Below are 19,507 nucleotides of genomic sequence, written 5' to 3' on the forward strand. Positions count from 1 at the left end.
GGAGATTTTGTGGCATGGCTGATTAAATTTCACTAGAGCAACACAGAACCTGTACATGTAGTCGTGGTGCCTGAAAATTCATTCTACAGTTGTTTCTGCCTACAACTCATACTCTGATAAAACAGGTGTGCAGTAACTCATGCAATGCCCCGGGCAGAAACAATATGTTTCAGTCCTGGGAAAGGAGAAAATAGTGCACTCTTTACATTTAACATGAGCCACTAAGGAAAAACTATGAAGACATTTTTCATGTGATACGCCAGAGAAGTGTGAGTAGCAGTGTAATTACATTTCATAAAAGTCGAACATAAGGGAGTTTCATAGATGAAATGTTGATAAACTAACTATATGATATAAATCTGCTCCGCATCTCCAAGTACAAAAAAAACACATCCCTATCTCCAAAAAAAATATTTGTTGGTTGAATTCAAAAGGGTAAGCTATATCAATCAAAGGAGCTCTGATTGGAATGCAATGTGCATACTGAATCTAATCGCATTTGAGTACTTTGATTTCCTCCATTAGGCTGCCTGTAGAGCATGTAGAGAATGTGAAGTGGTGCTGTTACACTGCTTGAGCTGAGTCGTTCTCAGTAGTACAACCAGTAGTGAAAACATTGATGAGACAGGGCGACAGAGAGTCAAAGAGAGGAGGGAGTCAAAGGCAGGATGAGGGGGAATAGAGATGAGGGGGAGGGGATGTTGGAAAATAGACACACACATACAAGACGATGACAGGAACATTCAGAAACAATGTGGCCAAGTTAGAGAATGAGACGACAGTTTCTGTCTTCCAGTGGAGGCAGCCAGACCCCAGGCAGCAACACCTCCATATCTATTGACTCCATTGGATAATGGGTCTGGCTGATAGCCCCCCCCCCCCCCCCCGCAACACACACACAAATCGCTACCACTATCAACATAGGCCCCACGGTGTGGATGAGAGGCTTCAGCACAGTCGGGCTGAAGGGAAATCGCCTTTGAGGCTGGCTGCTACCTGGGACGAATTAGGATCTATTGACCAGAGGAGATGACTCTGTGTGCTCCCTCCTGGTGGGGGCTATAGAACGACATACACACAAACGCACGCACACACAAGCAGGTGACATGAAGGTGTACACAGCCGACTGGCTGTTTTGACACTGAGCTGAAGGCAGATTTGGCTGGCTGGCTTCATCCCAGCCTCCTCTTCTCTTGTCCCTCCTCCCCTACCTGTATCCTTTTACTCAACACAGTGAAATTCTCGGCTGCACAGCCTGTCACAGCGGTTGAGAGACAACCTGTGCTTAGCGTCCTTTCAGCACTAGCATTTAGCTGGCTGGGAGAAATGCCTGTCTCTGTTCTGCACCGATACCCTTTTATTGCTATAACCCTTGTTTTTTCATGACTCACTGAGAAGACTCACAGAGGTGAAAGCAATCGTCGCAAAAAAAAAATAAAGATAGATTTGCAAATTTCTGGTTAACAACAGCTTGTATTGTTGCAGCTCCAACTTGAGAAAATGAATGTGTATCAATGTGGTGTGTATATTATCATTGTTTCTTTTTAAACATCTGGGTCAGGGTTGCTTGGCGAACTCCCAGAAGATTCCCAAGAAACTATGGGGCCCTTTATAGGTTTCTCATTTCCAAAATATGAAAGATGATAATGATAAGATCCCAGTCTCCGTTGGTGGGGAGTTTAGAATTTAGACAGAAATAAAATGAAACTGAATCACAGTTCGGCAGCATGATTTAAGTTAAAGGGCTTGCAACTACAGCCAATAAATCAAACAGGCATCTGCTGTAATCCAAGCACATTCCTTTAGCATGTCAACTAACAACTGTATCTTGTCTACACCCCTCACTCAAGAGGGCTCCTTGTCATGGCTCACTGGGATTTTGAGCTGCGTGCTCTAGTTACAACATGTACAATTAAATCTCTTTGAAGTTTTTTTTTTTCATTTTTCATCTCTACCTGCTATCAGCAGTGAAACTGTGAGTGTAATTAATGTGGGCTGTGTTAATACTAGGCTACAACTAATGGGTTTGGCTCTCCTCAAGCGTTCCATTGGAGAGGGATTGCCCCATAGCAAACTGGATGGCTTTGACTTTGGGAAAGGGGTGTGAGGTGGGTTTCCTGAGCCAATGCCTGTGCTGCACAAGGCAGAAAAGCTGTGCTGGCATTGCTAAAAATTGTTGTTCTCAGTGTGCACCGTCACAGCAGAGGCTTCATTAACAAGAAACAGAATGAAAAGGACATAAGTAAAAGGGCTAAAATAATCCTGTTGGGAGGTTTCATTTTGTGTTTATGATGAAAACTAATCCTCTTTCCTGTGTGAAAAAGAGGCTAATGTGAATGTAGGCTATTCTTCCCAGAGAGATTCGTGCATAAGCAATGCCGCCTCTCTGACCACTGCTGTTCCTGTGTACATAGCGTGTCAGTTCATAATCCTTCCAGCAGCACAATAATCTTATTACCTTTATGCCATAGCTAGGTTTAATTTAATCCAATGAAAGCTGGGAGGAATTAACCCATAGGTATTAAAATGGACACTCCTCTCAGACAGTCACTTCTTCACAGAGATGTCTAAGTGGACAAGTTTATAAGTAGCCACTGTGAGGGATGGGCATCAATTCGGTGGTAGTGCTGCGGCAGCCTTTTCCACATCTTTCGCCATAACACGGACAGACTATTTCTGTTTTCTACTCTGATAGCACATGTCTGACACCATTGAATGCCTTCCCTATGCAATATTCCTTTGATTATGACAAAAGAATCAAATCCCACTTTTGGGCTATATAGCGAAACCAGGACAGGATCCTTGATTATTATGTCTTTGCTGCACTCAGCCCAAGGGGAATCTTCAATTAGCTGTCATTGAGTGTGAGTGTATGGAGTGATATTCTCCAAAGAACCTCCAATAGTCAGGACAGACTTATTCATAACTGTTTTGTGTGATTCGACGCCCACACATTGTTGCACTTGAATGTATCTCAGTGGTTCTGTTATTACCACTGGGTTTATAGGTCTGCGATTGATGACAAACAATGAGACAGGAATCCAGGAGAGGAAGAGAGGAGAGGAGCACGGTTTGTCGAGTGTTGTCAGGGCATCTGCATACACGCAAGCACTCAGGAACACACACTCACAAAAACCCACACTCACACACATACACAAAGAGCCCAGATGAGACTTTAGGACTCAGTAGTCATGCCGGGGTGACAAATGAAAACCGACGGCGTGTGTGTCTTTTATATTATGCTTAATGGCTTCACTTTCAGTAGGCACTGCATGGCTGTTCATCAGGGTAATGTTTCATACACATTATCAGGTGCTGTTTATCTTGCAAGGGAGAGAAAAAAATGGCAAAGGAACACACATTTAGCATTTGTTTCAGTTAATTTGCCATATAAAAAGTTACAAGAATTATTAGATCTCCCTCCTCTATCTTTTTCTCTGTCATGGCATAATCTCATGATGATATGAAGCGAGGCTGCTTCGGAGATTTACCTCTTTGTTCCCATTTTGAGGGAGATTTGCTTCTTGCTAAGGTAAAAGAATCATGTCTTTTTGTACACTCTGAAATATGCCTCTTGGGTGGTAATTGCTTCCTCATGGAGGAAGGATTGCAAAAGTTAACAAGTCAAAGGAAGCTCAAACAAATCAAAGTCTGTTTCTGCCATCGGGAGGGAGCCACACTCGGTTGTTGTGAAGGGACCACGAGAATCCAGAGGATGGAAAATAAATGAATAACCCATCAGCTTTCAAGTCATTCTGCATAGAGCACAGGTTAATTGAAATAAGGTGTTGAACAGTGAAAAACAACGTGTAAATTATTTCCTGTGTTATTGCTGCCATTGAAATATCTTTTTGTTCAAACATGCATTTCACTCAGTCCTCTCTGGATGCAGCCTTGCTTGTATGTTCAAATGGAAATGGAGCTGTTCTTGAGTATGAAATAGTGTGATGATTTATAATACGTTTGTGATGCATTTTGATATCTACCAATAATAACAATAATACACAAAGGAAATTGGATTACACGTCTTTCACTCTGCACTGCATTTGTAGCTGTGGAGGGAAACATAGTGTTTGATTGCTTGTGTATCAGCAGTAAATATGAAGAAAGCTGAGTGAAAATTCATATAATTTCCCATGAGTCATGTCCTTGTGAGAGTGTGTACAGTATATGTCCATGTCTTAGGGAACAAAACCTAATAGCTGGATTATGTTATTTACTACTGTCTCCAATATTTCCCACAATACAAATGCATTGATTTATATGGACACAGACAGGCAGACAGAGTGCCCACACAAACACACACACAGGCGCAGACACGCTTATAACACATGTACACCCTCACACACAAAATAACACCAAAGTATAGAGAACAGACATAGCAACTGCCAGACTACAGCCTGCTTTTTTTCCCCCCTTGCAGCTTTCTCTGTACTGTACGTGCCTCAAATTTCAAGCATTAACTCTAAGTGTGCCGAGTAGACTGATATTTAATGCTGTGCACACAAGGGGGTGTCTATTTCAGGGGTTCTCACACACACACACATACGTGGACATATACAGATACACATCCAAACAGATGCACATTATTAAGCATGTATGCACATACACACATAAACACAAAAAGTCATGCACATCCACATTTACACAGATTAGAGGAACACAGACACACATAGACACAATAATCAGGCCTGTGTGAAATAAATCTCCTCAAAGGCGTGTGTCAGGGAGTGATGGGGGACCATTGTGATGTCTGAGTAATAATTCTTTTAATACGCCTTGTTTCACAGTCAAACTGTAATCAAACAAGAGACTGTGGATCCCCTTGGCTATAGGGCTCAGTGTAACCATAATCACTCCCCCCACCCCTCTCTTTTATGTAAAACAACTCTTTGTGACATTCTAAATCATAACCCCAGGTTTGCTGTAGCCTTGTACTTGTATGTTGTCAGCAAAGATCATTTGGCCACACTGTGTGCAGTAGTTTAACATCAGCGGGTAAGACATTCCAAGAGAAGTGTAACTAGCAACTTGGGAGTAAGAGAAAACATAATCTAGAGGTGGGTTTTTTTGGGGATGAGGAGTGAAACAGTCTTCCTAGCCTGGCGACAACTGGCCCTCGTGTCTTACGATGTTCAGTGCTGGAGAAGCAGCAGAGATGATGATCAGATTTCAGAGGAAACAGGTAACCCCCTGACCTCGTGTTGAAAAGGCTTCATTGCCACCAGACACTGGGTGGTTAGGTATTATCCAACGATGTAATATCAGAGACATTGTGAACAGCGCTGTAAATCCTCATTGTGGGACTTCTTCCCTTTCATCGCTGCAGTTAAATTCACTCCTATATCGTAACCAAGAATGAGACCAGTGGGTCATGATGTCGACAGAATAACGTCACAGTATGTCGTAAAAATCATGGGAGGAATAAAGAATGGAAGGTGGAAGCCATAAGTTTAAGGCTAGCTCACTTTGGGGGATTTTTACTCCAAATCTGAGCTGTTTTCTGCAGGTTGTCGTGTACAGTGAGGTATTTGTTTTGGTCTGATTCTGGCAGGCCAGGCGTGTGTAGTCAAGTCAACATCAGGGTGGATCCTGATGACAACCGATAGTTAAGTCAACAAGGAAGAACATGAGAGAACCAAAAAGAAGTTTCCTATGACAACAACTTTCATTAAAATAGGTAGTTTACATAAGAAGCAATTCTCAACTTCACTAAGCAAGAAGACTGGGTCAATCCAAAATGTTTTCAATTACAACTAAGGCAAAATGAGTTTCATGCAAAATTTTTCATCAGCCTTTTTGGTGCAATAATGTCCCTTAAATCTAAAATGTGCTCCCTATAAAGCTGTTCCACCAGCGGATAAATATTTCTGAATGACAAACCTAGATGTACATGACAGCCATCTTTGTACAGTCTCCCAAAAGCACAGCAAAGGATTTACTTAAATCCTGTCATTTAGTCTGCGCTGCTCTCATTGGGCATGATTTGAACAGTCTGACCTAGGCTTTAGATTGACTTCAGGAAGAATGCCAAACAAATAGAAGAAGAAGGAGCACTTTATCGATCCCCGTGGGGAAACTGATCCTCTGCATTTGACCCATACACACACACTAGGAGCACTGGGCAGCCGCAGTGCAGCACCCGGGGACCAACTCCAGTTCTTTTGCCAGTGCCTTGGTCAGGGGCCCTGACAGGAGTATTAACCCTAACATACATGTTTTTGATGGTGGGAGGAAATTGGAGCACCTGGCAGAAACCCACACAAACGTGCAAAGAACAAGAACTGCACAAGAACGTGCAAACTCAACAAACTCCACCCAGGTTCCCAGGACCTTCTTGCTGTGAGGCAACCCTGCTAACCACTGAGCCACCATGCTGCCCTCATACACCCAAATACACACGCTGACAAAAGTGTATGGTCATACGTACACATGCATGCACAGAAATGCAAGTGTTTGGATTTAAGGAGGAAGATCATGGAAAAGGAGGACTAAGAATAGTAATAGACAGTCTACAGGCAAGGAAAAATAAAAGGAAAAATAAGGAGAGTGAAAACAGAAAGACAGAGAGAAACAGCAAGACCAAATGCAATAGAGAGATAATGAAAGAGAGAGACAATAAGATGGAAGTAGACAGATAAAGAAACAACGAGAACAAGAACATGACAGGAGGACAGAAAAACAAAAACAAAAAGGATAATTTTCCACATCAATACCCTCTCCTTTCACACCGCTGTGTCCACTTGGGCAGCTGACAGGGGGTTGGAACAGGGAGGGGGGAGTTGTTGTCAAGGCAAACAAACAAATTGGCCATTTTTAACACATCCTGATCCCTGGTACCACTGGTGAGCATATAGGAGACAGAAGTCTCTGCCATTTTATCTAAGCACCTCAGATGGCTGTGAAAGCTTGTTGTTGACCTTGAAAGTATCCATATTTCTCTATTACTCTCTGTGTCTCATTCTTCCCAGCTTTCTCTCTAAATGTTGCCATGCACAAGTTGACCTCTATGTAAGCACTGCAGAAGACAGGAATGAATCATAAAGGTGCTTATTAAAGAGCTGTACATTCATCAGGCTATAAGAGGTAGGCTCTCTGGGGTGACTGCTAATGCATATGACTCACAAGCATCTGTAACAGTGGAGCATTTTTGCATTGTAAAGCACTTTGATAACACACAAACTACAGGGCATTGTTTTGACCACATGCAGAGTTTTGTAAGCTAATTGGCAAGTTGCGTCGGTGAGCCATACCTTATAATTTCAAACAAATTGGGTCATTCTCTTCCTTACAATCCCCACTTGTAAATGTATAATTTGAGAGTGCAGCAAAAATTGAAACAGTATGCAAATGTATTGACATTTGAACAATTAAAGAGGAGGTCTTGATTTGTGTGGGTGTTAACTGCAGCACTGTGGGCTCTTATGTGGAAGTGATTCAGAATCTAATTTTGCAATATGGGATAAATAAAAGGTTTCCGAAGCTCACCTGTGTCCCATTGAGGCAGTGAATATAGCCTGTTTGTGCCTACTTCTAGTAAAAGATAGCTTTTGATATGCTTAATCAGTGGTTTGAGGCTACATATCAGTGCTTGGCATGATTTAACAGTCCTTAGAAATGGGTATATAATGAGTTTTCTGTGGGAATAGTACATTTAAATCAATTTAATCATCTCACTTACAAGAAGTGACAAAGGAATATGTCTTTTTATGAGTTCCTATATGCAAGAAGGAAAACAGGCATGGGGCCATGGGTAAATGAGTGGATTATGGCGCTGTTGGTAAAAGCCAAGAGAGGGACTTACTGACCCATTTAATGTCCACTTCCAGTGGAGCCGCTTGTTGGATGTGACCCCATCCACTCCCCCATAATCCTACAAGAGATGTTCTTGCCTCGACATAAGCAACGTTATTGGACTTGACAAGAACCCAACTGTCTGCCACACAGGGTCTCAACATCACTTTGATGTAATTGCACTCCATGACGGGGTGAATCATGTGACAGAGTTGTTTGTGCACTTGAGAAATATGGGAAAAAAGGAAGTATGAAGTGCAGTGTTGAGTGGTAAATGCATACAGAATCACCCTCACTCCCTGCACTGACGTTGTCAACTCTTCCTTTTAAAGAAGTCTTTGATTAAAAATAACCTTTTTTCCATTTTAAAGAAAAAAGTCAACAGCTCTAGCATCTACATTAATAATCAGCTATGTTCTGTTATACAAACAATGATTTCTGCACAATTAGATGCTTCTGTGTGTGCATTTGCTAAGCTTTCACCTGTGCTTGTGATGAGATGAGCAAAGCTTAAATGTTATTTTCACTTTGAGTCCTATTTCCTGTTTTTTGCAGAGCACTGCTCATAACACGTACCTTCAACTTTTACCATCATAAAAGCTTGTTTCAGTGCCTAGTGAAGCAGGCACTGAAACGAGCATCAAGATATCACAGAGGGTGTCCAGTGACAGCCAGAAAAAAGTGCCATCATTTACGTGTCAACATCAGCCATGTGGGAGGACAAGTTTATTGACATCTTGATGATCATCCTAGACCATTCTCCCTTGCGCTCATCGACTGCAACTAAACATACATTAGTCAGCAGCAGGGCTAGGCGCATGTTTCATTGTCAAGAAGAGGGAACAAATTCTTCATTGACATTAAAACACAGATGTGAGAATGCAGAAGTCCCGAGGAGCAAATACAGTATGTTAGGTGTTTTGCCAAACATACACTACAGGAAGGGAAGTGGGTTTCTGTGGTTCTTTGACGGTCTGTGAATTAACACATGTAAAGTATGCGCCTTACACACATACAGTATGCACACAGGCACAAAGACAAACACATATTACTACAATGTAGTCTTATGTCAGGGAGGATCCTGTTAAAGACCCTGATTTCTCGATCGGTAATGAGTGTACATTCAACAAATGATAAATCGATCGGGTGTGCAGTCTGTCTATACACAGCTTATTCCAAGAATCCATAACAGCTAAATTGAAAATAGGCTGTTGTGGAGGCTGTTTCTTGACTGTCTAATAATCAGTTTACTTAACATAAACACATAATGCCATGTAAAGACATGCTTCAAGTTATTCTTATTACATTACAGAAAAGGTGACATTATGGCCACTTTTACTGCAGCTGTCTGCAAATGTAAGGGTCTGTTTGAGGGGCAGCTTATTTTAAATTCTCCATATGAGTGTGTGAAACTAGTTTTGGACATTACTAAAATAAGAACATATTTTGACTGTGGCCTCTTCCTCAATTGCTCCAAATTTACTTGTACTGTGCAAATATTTAATTAAAAAATCCCTTGGTATCTTTCTTGTGGGCAGTGAAGAAACTTCACTCTTGTTATTCAGAGTTGGAAAAACATTTTTTTTGTTCCTCATGATTGTTGAAGTATTCTACTAAGTACACCCTCTGTATATGAATTATGATTTCAAACCAGGACAACGTTCTTCGTTACAGCAAGGTTTGCCTTGGTCTGGCTAGATTGATGCTCTTCCATTTGCTGAACCCAATTTAGCAGCCCCAGACCAAGTCTTATCAATACAAAAGTGGACAAGCAAACACATTAATAAATATTGAGCTCTCGGATAATCTGTGGAAAAGTTGCTTGACCTCCATGGCTCATCACTGACTGTGCTGAGCATTACGTGGATTTAGGACTCTGGGTGTGGAGCGGATTAGGATAATTACTGTTATTATATTCTCAGTGTAAGGACTATCGCAGGCCTAGGCTAGCCTTGCCTCAGCTCTTGACAGCTAAATTAAAAGCATGTGCTACTGATGTGACCGTGGATGATTGATCCTCTCCCATGTGTCTACCATCTCTTTCTCACATAGGCAGAACCTTGAATCCTTACACTCAGCCTACAGAGAGTGAAGGTTTTTTTTTTGTTTTTTTTAAGGGCCAATGGAGATTTGGAGTTTCAGCATCACTTGGGGAATGATCTAACCTTGCCCCAGGCCAGTCTTTGCACCTGTCCAGGCATGTATGTTTCCAGAGGTGAGAGTATATCTTTCTCTCCCTGTCTTACTCTTAAAAAAAGGAATATGCTAGCAGGGGTCCCTTGAGCCTTAGCACTAGGGACTCAGGGAACGCCCGGATGGTAAACCTCCCTAAATCCCCTAGATACTGATCCCTTATGATATGGTAACTGGCTTTGAGGTGTTGTTTACCACAGAGCCCCACTCACTTCACCCCCCGAGATGCTTTCCTACACTCCAAAGCTTCCGTAACATATCTAGCACATATTAGATTCTAAATTAAAAATCAGTCAGCTGTGACACTTGATACATAGATGGGGAATAACAAAGGAATATCAAAGAGCAGTTGACAGCAACTAAAATCACAATTTCAGGAATGCAATTTGACATTATTGTCTGCAGAAGAAATGATTGGGGGGCAGGGTTCTTACCATGAGCTGGATCAGGAGGACCAAACACCAGATTGTATCTCAGGATGTAAAAATTATTCCACACATAGAGCTGGTTATCTCGCGGATTGTAATCCACAGCTGCAATGTACTGGTACTGGTTGGGAAAGTGGATATCAACATATTCCCCACGGTTCTGTTTGGTATTGTAAATGTAATCGATCAGGCTCTTGCTGACCTCGCTCTCATTGTCTTCATAGGTGGAGCGGACCACATACAGTACTCCACAGACCATGAAGGCATTGGAGGCTGAGCGCTTATCATAGGCCGTGTCCCAGGTAGCCTCAAAACGTAGCGTGTAGGGGTTCAACTGGCTGATTACCATCATGCCGTTGTTCTGTTCTGTGGCGTAGATCACCCACAGCCCGTTCTCATCTACCGCCAGGTCAATGTCTGTTTTACCACCCCACTTGTAGGGCGAGGTGTCGTGGTAGTTGGCATTATTGATGATGGCTTCCCCACTTTTGATTCGAGTTCGCAGGTCAAACTTCACAATGTTGCGGGTACGCTCCTTGTTGAAAAACACGGCTCCATCGTAGACCACGAATCCAGTCCCATCCACCCGGTGGGGCAGCTTGTAGGTGACGGTTTGTCGGGCGTTTTGGAAGTCATCCAGGGAGGAATACTCAATGAGAGTGTCTGTCCTATAAGGAGTCCAAGGCATAAAATAGATTTTGTCGCCAGCTTGCAGTGGGTCTTTGCACCAGGCACCAGCTTGTTGCTCCGCTTCAAATAGAAAGGAAGGGTCACCGACAGCTTTCAGAGTCCCAGGACAAAGAAAAACTAATAATGGAAGAAGAGTAGAATAAAAAAAACAGACACTGGTTAACATATGAAAAATAAAACCATACAAAGCTACATGTAATGTCAATATAATATTTAACATTTTCATATTGTTTTACGGGTTGTCCACGAGGAGTGGGGACAGACACACATTAAAGAGTGGCCAAAGGACAACTAACAGCTATAGCCAATATTCACAAGCAGTATAAGGATTTTGGTTTTGTGCATAGAAAGAAAAAAAGGAATAGGAAAGTTATTAAGCATAATGTTTAGATATATAAAGTAGTCTGAAACAAAAGGAAGCTTTGCCTCATAGACATTTACTGTTGGGAGTAGAACACAAATGAGGGGAAATAGAACAGAAACAAAACTTAAAGAAACAATTGGTCCTGTAAACAAAAAAAATGCAGCCAACTAAAGTCACTTGGCAACAGACGGGAGAGGTTATGAGAGAGCAGGAGTCAGCAGAGTCTGCAAAATGTTTGTGTGTACTTAGATGTGTCTCAGTTACATCACCTTTTATACGGTATATACCTGAGACGCTTGTCATTACGAAGTGGTGCAAATGTCACAACCATTAAAATTTAGGGAACTTTCAGTAAGGGTTTCTTGAGGTGTTTGCTTATTGCTCTGAGGCATAGGTGGCATAAGAATTAACAGAGAAAAGAGCAGCAAGTGGTCAGGTGAGAATAATGGGAAGAGTGAGAAAGAGGGGGGCTTTGAGAGAAAAGGGACAGTAGAAAGCAATAGTTTAAAAAAAGGGCCAAGAAACACTGTTACCATGGCATGCTATGGAAAAGGGGTTGAAAGCCAGGCAATATGAAATTCTGCTGAGTAGCAAAAGCACCCAGGGAGAATGAGGACAGGAAGCCCCTATAGATTGCAGCTAATATGCCCCCATTAACATCTTTTGGCTGCTTTTGTGCCGGTCAGCCTCACTTCCCTTGTTACACTACATTGGCCGTTAACATTAGAGTTAGGGGGACTCTGAAGATTACGTCTAAGATGGGTTTGCAGGGGCCACCACAGGAAATTAGGTAATTTACAACCAGATGCCACAAAACAAGGAGCTAGGGTTTGGATCGTGTCTGTTATTTACCTTTTTGCTCCACTTCTATTTTAAGCGTTGGAAGAGAGAATGAAAGGGGTGCAAGGGGAAAAAAAGAGATTAATATGAATTAACTGTCATCGCTACGATTACATATGCAGAAACAGCTTATGAGACATGGACAAAGATGGGTAGACCTATTCAGAGAAAGCAGGAAAGTTGTGAGAAAGGTGACACCGCCGTCAAGGTCCTGTCTTAGAAAAGGAGTTAGATTACAACATCAAGAATGGTCTGATCACGTTTGTGATCATGACCAACTGTTACAGCTGCGTTATAGCAGAGTGGTGGGTGGATTTTTTTATTTAACAGGCTGCCAATTACCTGTGACACTTGCTATCACTGATGTCATAACTTCAATCAGGTTCAACTTCTAACATTCATAGATAAAAAATCGTTTTGTTTTTGTTTGATAGGTAGGCAAGCAATTCTGGAATTGAAATTGAAATGGCAGGCAGGTCAGGAGAATGATCTCCAATATGCACTGAGCCATTTAGTTCAAATATTGTAAAAATTATTATAGGTTAATGAACACTCAAAGCCACTGTGGCCTCATCCAGTGGAAACTGCAGTAGTAAAGTGCCATTTATTGCATCAGTTTATTGATGTCTGTAAATTGCAGTTAGATTTTACATTACATGAGTCTGGTCATGTTGGAAAGTAAAAACACATTTCTTTAAAAATGTGGTCTCTATTTATCCACCCACCACTATAAACCAAGCCTAAGAGAAAATACAATTTAATTTTTAAAAGAAAATTAAATAGTAGCTACCACTTTGCTTTATCGTTAAAATAGATATGAATACAATAAAGATGCCATTTTAACATTCTGGATAATTTGACATCTGACTAATATCATATGTATAAAGGTCTTTGCATAACACTACAAACATACTTTACCATTTAAAATTTTAAAGCCATATATAAACAAGAAAACAATAATTGAGGCCTTATCAAGGAATCAGGTAATCAACGTAAATCACTTGAACAAATATATTAATATAGTTTATGTGCACTGACTATTAAAACATGTTTTTAATTCCACAATACAACACTGTGCTTAATTTGTGGAGTCATTTGTGCTTTCCAATACAAGTCCGCTATACATAGGCTATATAATATGTAAATTAGCCAGCATGGGCACATTCAAGGCACTCTGAAGGCATCTGTTCTAAGAGGCATAACCCAGTTTGTTAATCTGAGATGTCAATGCCTGATATAAAACATATCACAATACTTAAAAAGGAATAGCTCGTACGTTTAATGCATAAAAAAAAACACTAGCTTATTTTTAACTCTAACAGCAAGAAGACATGTTGTTTAAAAGCATTTAACAGATGACAAATTTACATAAATACAAACTGTTCCTCAGAAAAGACACGTTCCTCAGGTTAGCCCAAAGCCTAGGTCAGACTACAAGACTGTTCAAATTATGTCTTTCCAAACTGTGTCAGTTCAACTGAACAACTGGTCTGCATACTGTTTGATTAGCAAGTTGTTTAAAAAATGTCATGTTCAATGACACTCAGTCTTACTATTATTTATCATTATATATCATTTGTACAGAATAGCTCAAGAAAAATATAATTACTAAAATGTTTTATCAGCGTCTATTATACAGAACTGAAGCTACAGTTTGTATTTAACAAAAACATTAAGTTTATTTAATTTCATTGTTATGAGATTTCTTTCACTTAAAAGGTCATTTCTATTGATGTGGACTGATTCAGACACACTTATATTTGATGCCATGCTATTTGTTATGATTTAATATGAGTGAATATGAATGAATGTGAATGTAAAAAATACAGACTGAACATGTCAGTTCTCCTGTTTTTTGGCTTTCTTAGATTTCAGTCAATACACAGGCTCAATCAGAGCAGGGCTGACTGAATCAATGTATTTGAAATGACAGCAGCAGGCAAAATGCTAGATGTGCAAAACATTTTGGGCCAATTTGCAGTATGGGATAATCTGCAAAATCTAGGCTTTCCTTGTATCCCGCAACCCTCCAGCTCCAATTAGTGGAGGTTCATATCAGGATTTGAATCTGTTATCATTGTCTAGTCTGACCTAGACTTCAGTCAAAATAAAAGCAGTGACAATTAAAGCTGCAAGCGGTGATGAACGGGCCCTCGCGCCCCATGCACGTTGGGCTGTGACGTGGTCGGTGGGTCTGCACGTGTACTTCTTCATACGCAGGCGTTTTTTGGACAGCGCATGAAGTGGTGAAGCTATTTGGAGCTAGAAAACATCCACAAAGTAACAAACACACCTGCGAAATAAAGGCATGGTGTAGTTTATGTTGTTGAGAACATACTATGTAATATCATGCAAACCTGATGATGTGTGTTGTGAGGCAGACTTCCTGTGCACAGTAGGTGGCACTATGAGAAAGAGACAATATGGAGGCATAGTGAGTTTGTGTCTAAAACAAATTAATTTCCTAATTTTCATCGAGTCTATTTTTAGAAAAGTAAAGACTTTTAACTCACATGGCCTGGTCAAAGTTTGATTGACATGTGTCATGCATATATGTCTCATATATTTGAATGGAGAGTGTGAGCGAACTCACACCTTTTTGAACATTTACTGCTTCCACATAGATTTAGATACAAACTTCATTTGAACTTTAAATGAGTCACAAGACTTTGACCTACAAAACTTGAATTTACATGCTTTTTTCTATCTTTTACTGTTTTTGGGATATTAGAGTGTGAGTTTTAAAGTATTTTCTTGCTCCTCCTGTGATTTTATAATGAGTGTATATTGCGAAATGTGTCACAGCACTGATGGAGTGACATGATGAGGATCAGTTGGAGAGGAGAATTTTAGAGTACACTTCTGGTGAAATATCCTCAAAAATCCCATTACTTAGGCCAAATCTTACATCAAAAATCATATTTTTGTAGGAAATTTCACGGCGAATCCATTGATACAGGTTTCAAAGTGGTCAGACTTACAGTTTAGATGTCAGAAGCCTCTGTTTGACACAAAGCCCATGCCTCCTCCATTGTTTTCAACACAGTGTCATAAGTCATCTATTTAAGTTTGAAGCTGATACCATTAACGCCCTCAGAGGAGATAGCGTTTGTTCGGGAGCCAAAATTGAGGAAAATTCTTATTTTGAAAGGCTAATTGAGGACTTCCTGTTGGATTTAGGTCAGAGGTGTCAGCGTATGATTTGTAGGTCTTGATGAGACGAATAATTGAGTTTTGGTTTGATCTCTCTACAACATTCCTACGGGTCGTGGCGGCCATTTTAGTTACATAGGTGGCGCTAGAAAGCACATTTTGGCACTTTGGGGGTTAATTTTTACACCCCATTTTTTTCACCAGACCTGATGTGTGTGCCAAATTTGGTGAGTTTTTGAGCATGTTTAGGGGGTCAAATTTAGGGTTTGAGTGGCTTAATAATAAAGAAAGAAACAAACACACGAAATACAATAGGGCCTTCGCCCCTTTGGGGCTCGGGCCCTAACTAGAGTCTCAGAAGGATCCATGAATGCACGACATTCTGCAGAAAAAATTCAAGTGTGTTGCGGCTAACTTAGAGGACAAACACAGAGAAGAGGCAGACACATTAACAACAGTTGAGTTCTCAGAAGCTGCCTCAGCCACATAAAACAGAAGGTGAGAAGAAGACAGAGAAAGATGGCGTGAAGGAAATCTGGAAAGAAAAAGAGACACATGACGGAAGACCTGATGATGTTAGTTAGAAATATAAAAGTAGAAATATCAATCAGTGTGATCAAAAATCAGTCAGTAGATGAAGAGAGTGAGTCAGATAGCCGAGGAGATTTCCTGCAGATTGCACAGGGGAAGGGAAGAGAGTCAGTCACTTTTAATAAAGCAACACAAAAACATGAGACACATTCCAACCCAAACCAACCCCCAAGACCATGAACTATTTCCAATCGACATTATAAGCTTTCTAGTAATTCTACTGTCATATCAGCTATTTCTAATCATATGATGACTAATAACCACTGTTAATAATCAGGTGTTGCTTCTTGGTGGCTTCAGTATTAATTACAGATATCAAATCAGAGCATCATGCCAACTACATTTATAAGGGGAAATAACTGGGTAACAAAGAATACCAAAGCTTAAGTTTAATTTTCATAATCTGGCCATCACTGTCATATCAAGATGAGGGTTTACTGGCATTAGCATGTGATGATAAATGGGAATATTAGCACTGAGGACTGTTTATGCCTACTGGTACAGCTCTACAGTTTTACAAGTTAGAATAGTGATGGCAACTTTTTCTACTTTTTTCTTTCACCATTTCAAAATAGTTTGCACAGAAGCGGTCTTAATAAAGAGACGCCTTAGCTTTTATGTTGCTCGATTCAAGCAATTAGTAGAGCCAATTCAGAGAGTGACTCAGTGCCAGGTGAAGGCAAAATTTACATCCTTGGCTCGAACATGAGGATAATATTGCTAATGAGGGCAGTTCATGACAAGAACCAAATTATGAAGCCAAAATGATGGAAATGGTGGAAATGTAGGTAACTTGTTGCAAAGGCCACTTGCACTGAAATGAAATATCCAAAATTGCTTGTGTGATTATACAAAGGCTTTGACAATAGAATTAATTGATTAAATACCGCATTACATTCAGTTGGTGTTAGGGCCAAAAAAATCCAACAATTTATTTCAAAACTTATTTCATGGGACAGAGAGCTTTTCAGGGACTGCAGTTACTATGATCAAAATGAGGACACTGTCCACGGTCCTGTCGTTGATCAGCTTAATGGGGATTTAATACTTTGTCTTGCAAATCAACTTCTCAAGTCTTGTATTCCAGCAAATCCAGGGCATCCTAAGCTCCTGAACGACTGCAATGTTTTTAATCACTAATCTTGATATTTGGCATATGAACTGCATCGTCTGAAAACTGTAGAGAACTATATTGAGATATTTGCTATCCCATCTGAAAACTGTAGTAAGGTTTTTGCTCTGGTGTGGAAAAGCTCAGTAAATCTTCCCTTATGATTACCTTTATCTGCATTAGTCTGACTCTACAAAACGATCTGGTGTATATGGATCTTATCAAGGGGAAGAGGAGGATTGATAAGAGGAAAGCAACAAAACACGAAACTTGTCTATGAATCACAATCTATCACAATTTACAACAGACGAGTTGGGCTTGAGTGGGAAAAGCTGGACTGGGCTTGTGTGGACTGGATCAGACTGGGAGAACACTAAGCACTTACCAGGGCAGTTGCGATAGGATACATTCTGTGTTCTTGGTCCTATTCTGGTTGGGCATGGACCTTGAGAAGCAAAAAGATGGGGCTACAGACATGCATGTTTGAAACTGCTTAGAGTGAACAGAGGACCTGCTTGGAATGTTTTTGTTAGATAGACTTTGCGAGGACCGAGAGTCCTTGGGTAGAAATTTGTTTTTCACCACACTACATCTTGTCTTGACTGCTTCCTCTGTGCAAGAAGGAGGCTAAAGACAATCATAACAGTGGGTGGACATGAGTGCACCTTGAGGCTAATCCTACTATTAAAGTTTGAGGTAACACAGCAAGACAGGATCAATACTTCACTTAACTATGAGGCAAGTAAAAAAAACAAAAAAAGCAGAATCAAAAAACAAACAGGTGTTTAAAGTAAAAGCTACAGGATTTGGCCGTGCTCAATAAGCTGGACTCAAATACTCATTATTGCTTACTCCATTTTTAATTACAGGTCCTCAAAGCCTCGGAGAGGTTAACCTGTAATGAGTTTCACCATCTAATGATGTTCACTAATGCATTCTGATTCCACCCTAAGGGGAACAGCTTGGACATGTATACTGGTAATGAGCAATGTAGAACTGATGTATTGAATATAAAATGTACTGTAGGATAAGAGTATATCATTTATATTTGGGTTAAATGTCCTTCTTCAGCTGATCCAATACTGAAACACATCTAAAGACATCGCTGTACAAAATAGTCATTTGAATCTAAAACAGCTGCCAAATACTATCTTCCTATCAGTCACCCTCTAATTATTTCAGTTCCACCTGATTAGTGATTCTGGCAATTCATCTAAATCTTTGTCATTAATCAGTTTGTAAAGGTTACATGGGGGAATTTCCTTCACAAATTGCAAATGAACATGGCAGCTTAAAGGACAAAGGGGAATTTTAATGCAAAGGGCAATCTAAATTTTGTTTGGCAGCTGAATGGCAATGAATATTTTAGCATCCAAGAAGCAGTCAAAATGTTAACACTATCATCTTCAGATGAAATATTACCTTGTTGACTTACGAGTGGAGCCATTCTGTTCTGTTACATAATGAAACATCTGTTAACATATTTCAACACCTGTTGTATTGATGTATATTAAGCCATCAAGGTGAGCTGTTTTTTTGTCTGATAGACTTCTCCGCACAAGACTTGTCTAATGAAACCTTCGCTTGCCATCATGGAGAGTCAGCATGACTTCCTCAACCCCCCCCCCCCTCTATTCTGCTACCTCATAACCAGCCTTGTCAATCCACTTGAAACACGGTGAGCACATCAATAATAAAGGTAGTACAGAAGAGGGCAAAAGGGTTTTACAGGTCATATTTCATGAAAAGTTCATGGTGTGACACAAATGGAAGAAGAGACAGAGGAAAAGGGTGCTGAAAGGCGTTGCGGACAAAGAGAGCGTACTGTCTGGTCGAGGCGGGAAGAAATGGGAGGAAGAAAAGGAACAGGATATGTTATGACACAGGGGAGAGAGAGAGGGCAGAGAAGAAGAAACAAACCAAGGATGGGAGGGTGTGGGTAAAGGGAGAGTTTTCAATTCATGACAGAAGGGTCATACTTACTGTAGGGCACACACTCATACTGGACCTCCAGGTACTTGTAGGTCCCTGGGCAGGGGTCAGGGAAGACATCTGAACCTGTGATCACAATGCACTGGGTCCGATTGTTGCATCTGTCAGGAATACACAAACAGAAGGTAATAATTAGCAACAGTAACTTATGTACATATGAAAGGAATCCATGCGGTTCTTTTCAAGCAGTAAAGTAAATAATTAAAGGTATCAAATAAATGTAACTGTGTAGAAGTGAAACAAACTCTCCTCAAAAGATAACTCATGCTGAAGCTGTGTAATACTCAACCTCCGACAAAGAAGTTAATTAGATAACGCTCAGCAAAATGAATGGTGAACTGCCTTCACCAG

At 40.5% G+C, this 19,507-nt stretch overlaps 1 protein-coding gene across 13 annotated transcripts in view; it reads right to left on the reverse strand.

The window, feature by feature from the left end:
• adgrl2a (adhesion G protein-coupled receptor L2a) overlaps positions 1-19,507 on the reverse strand; it is a 98,981-nt gene that overhangs the window by 26,138 nt on the left and 53,336 nt on the right. For 8 of the 13 annotated variants that reach the window (XM_042416416.1, XM_042416412.1, XM_042416415.1 and 5 more), the window contains exons 4-6: positions 19,148-19,257; positions 17,550-17,609; positions 10,422-11,222 (exon numbers count right to left, since the gene is read on the reverse strand). In XM_042416416.1, coding sequence (XP_042272350.1) covers positions 10,422-11,222; positions 17,550-17,609; positions 19,148-19,257 — 971 coding nt within the window. The remainder of the gene's footprint in view (positions 1-10,421; positions 11,223-17,549; positions 17,610-19,147; positions 19,258-19,507) is intronic. The other 5 variants (XM_042416421.1, XM_042416423.1, XM_042416422.1 and 2 more) reach the window with 1 other exon arrangement.

Source organism: Thunnus maccoyii, chromosome 7, assembly GCF_910596095.1.
Source record: "Thunnus maccoyii chromosome 7, fThuMac1.1, whole genome shotgun sequence".
Taxonomy (NCBI): domain Eukaryota; kingdom Metazoa; phylum Chordata; class Actinopteri; order Scombriformes; family Scombridae; genus Thunnus; species Thunnus maccoyii.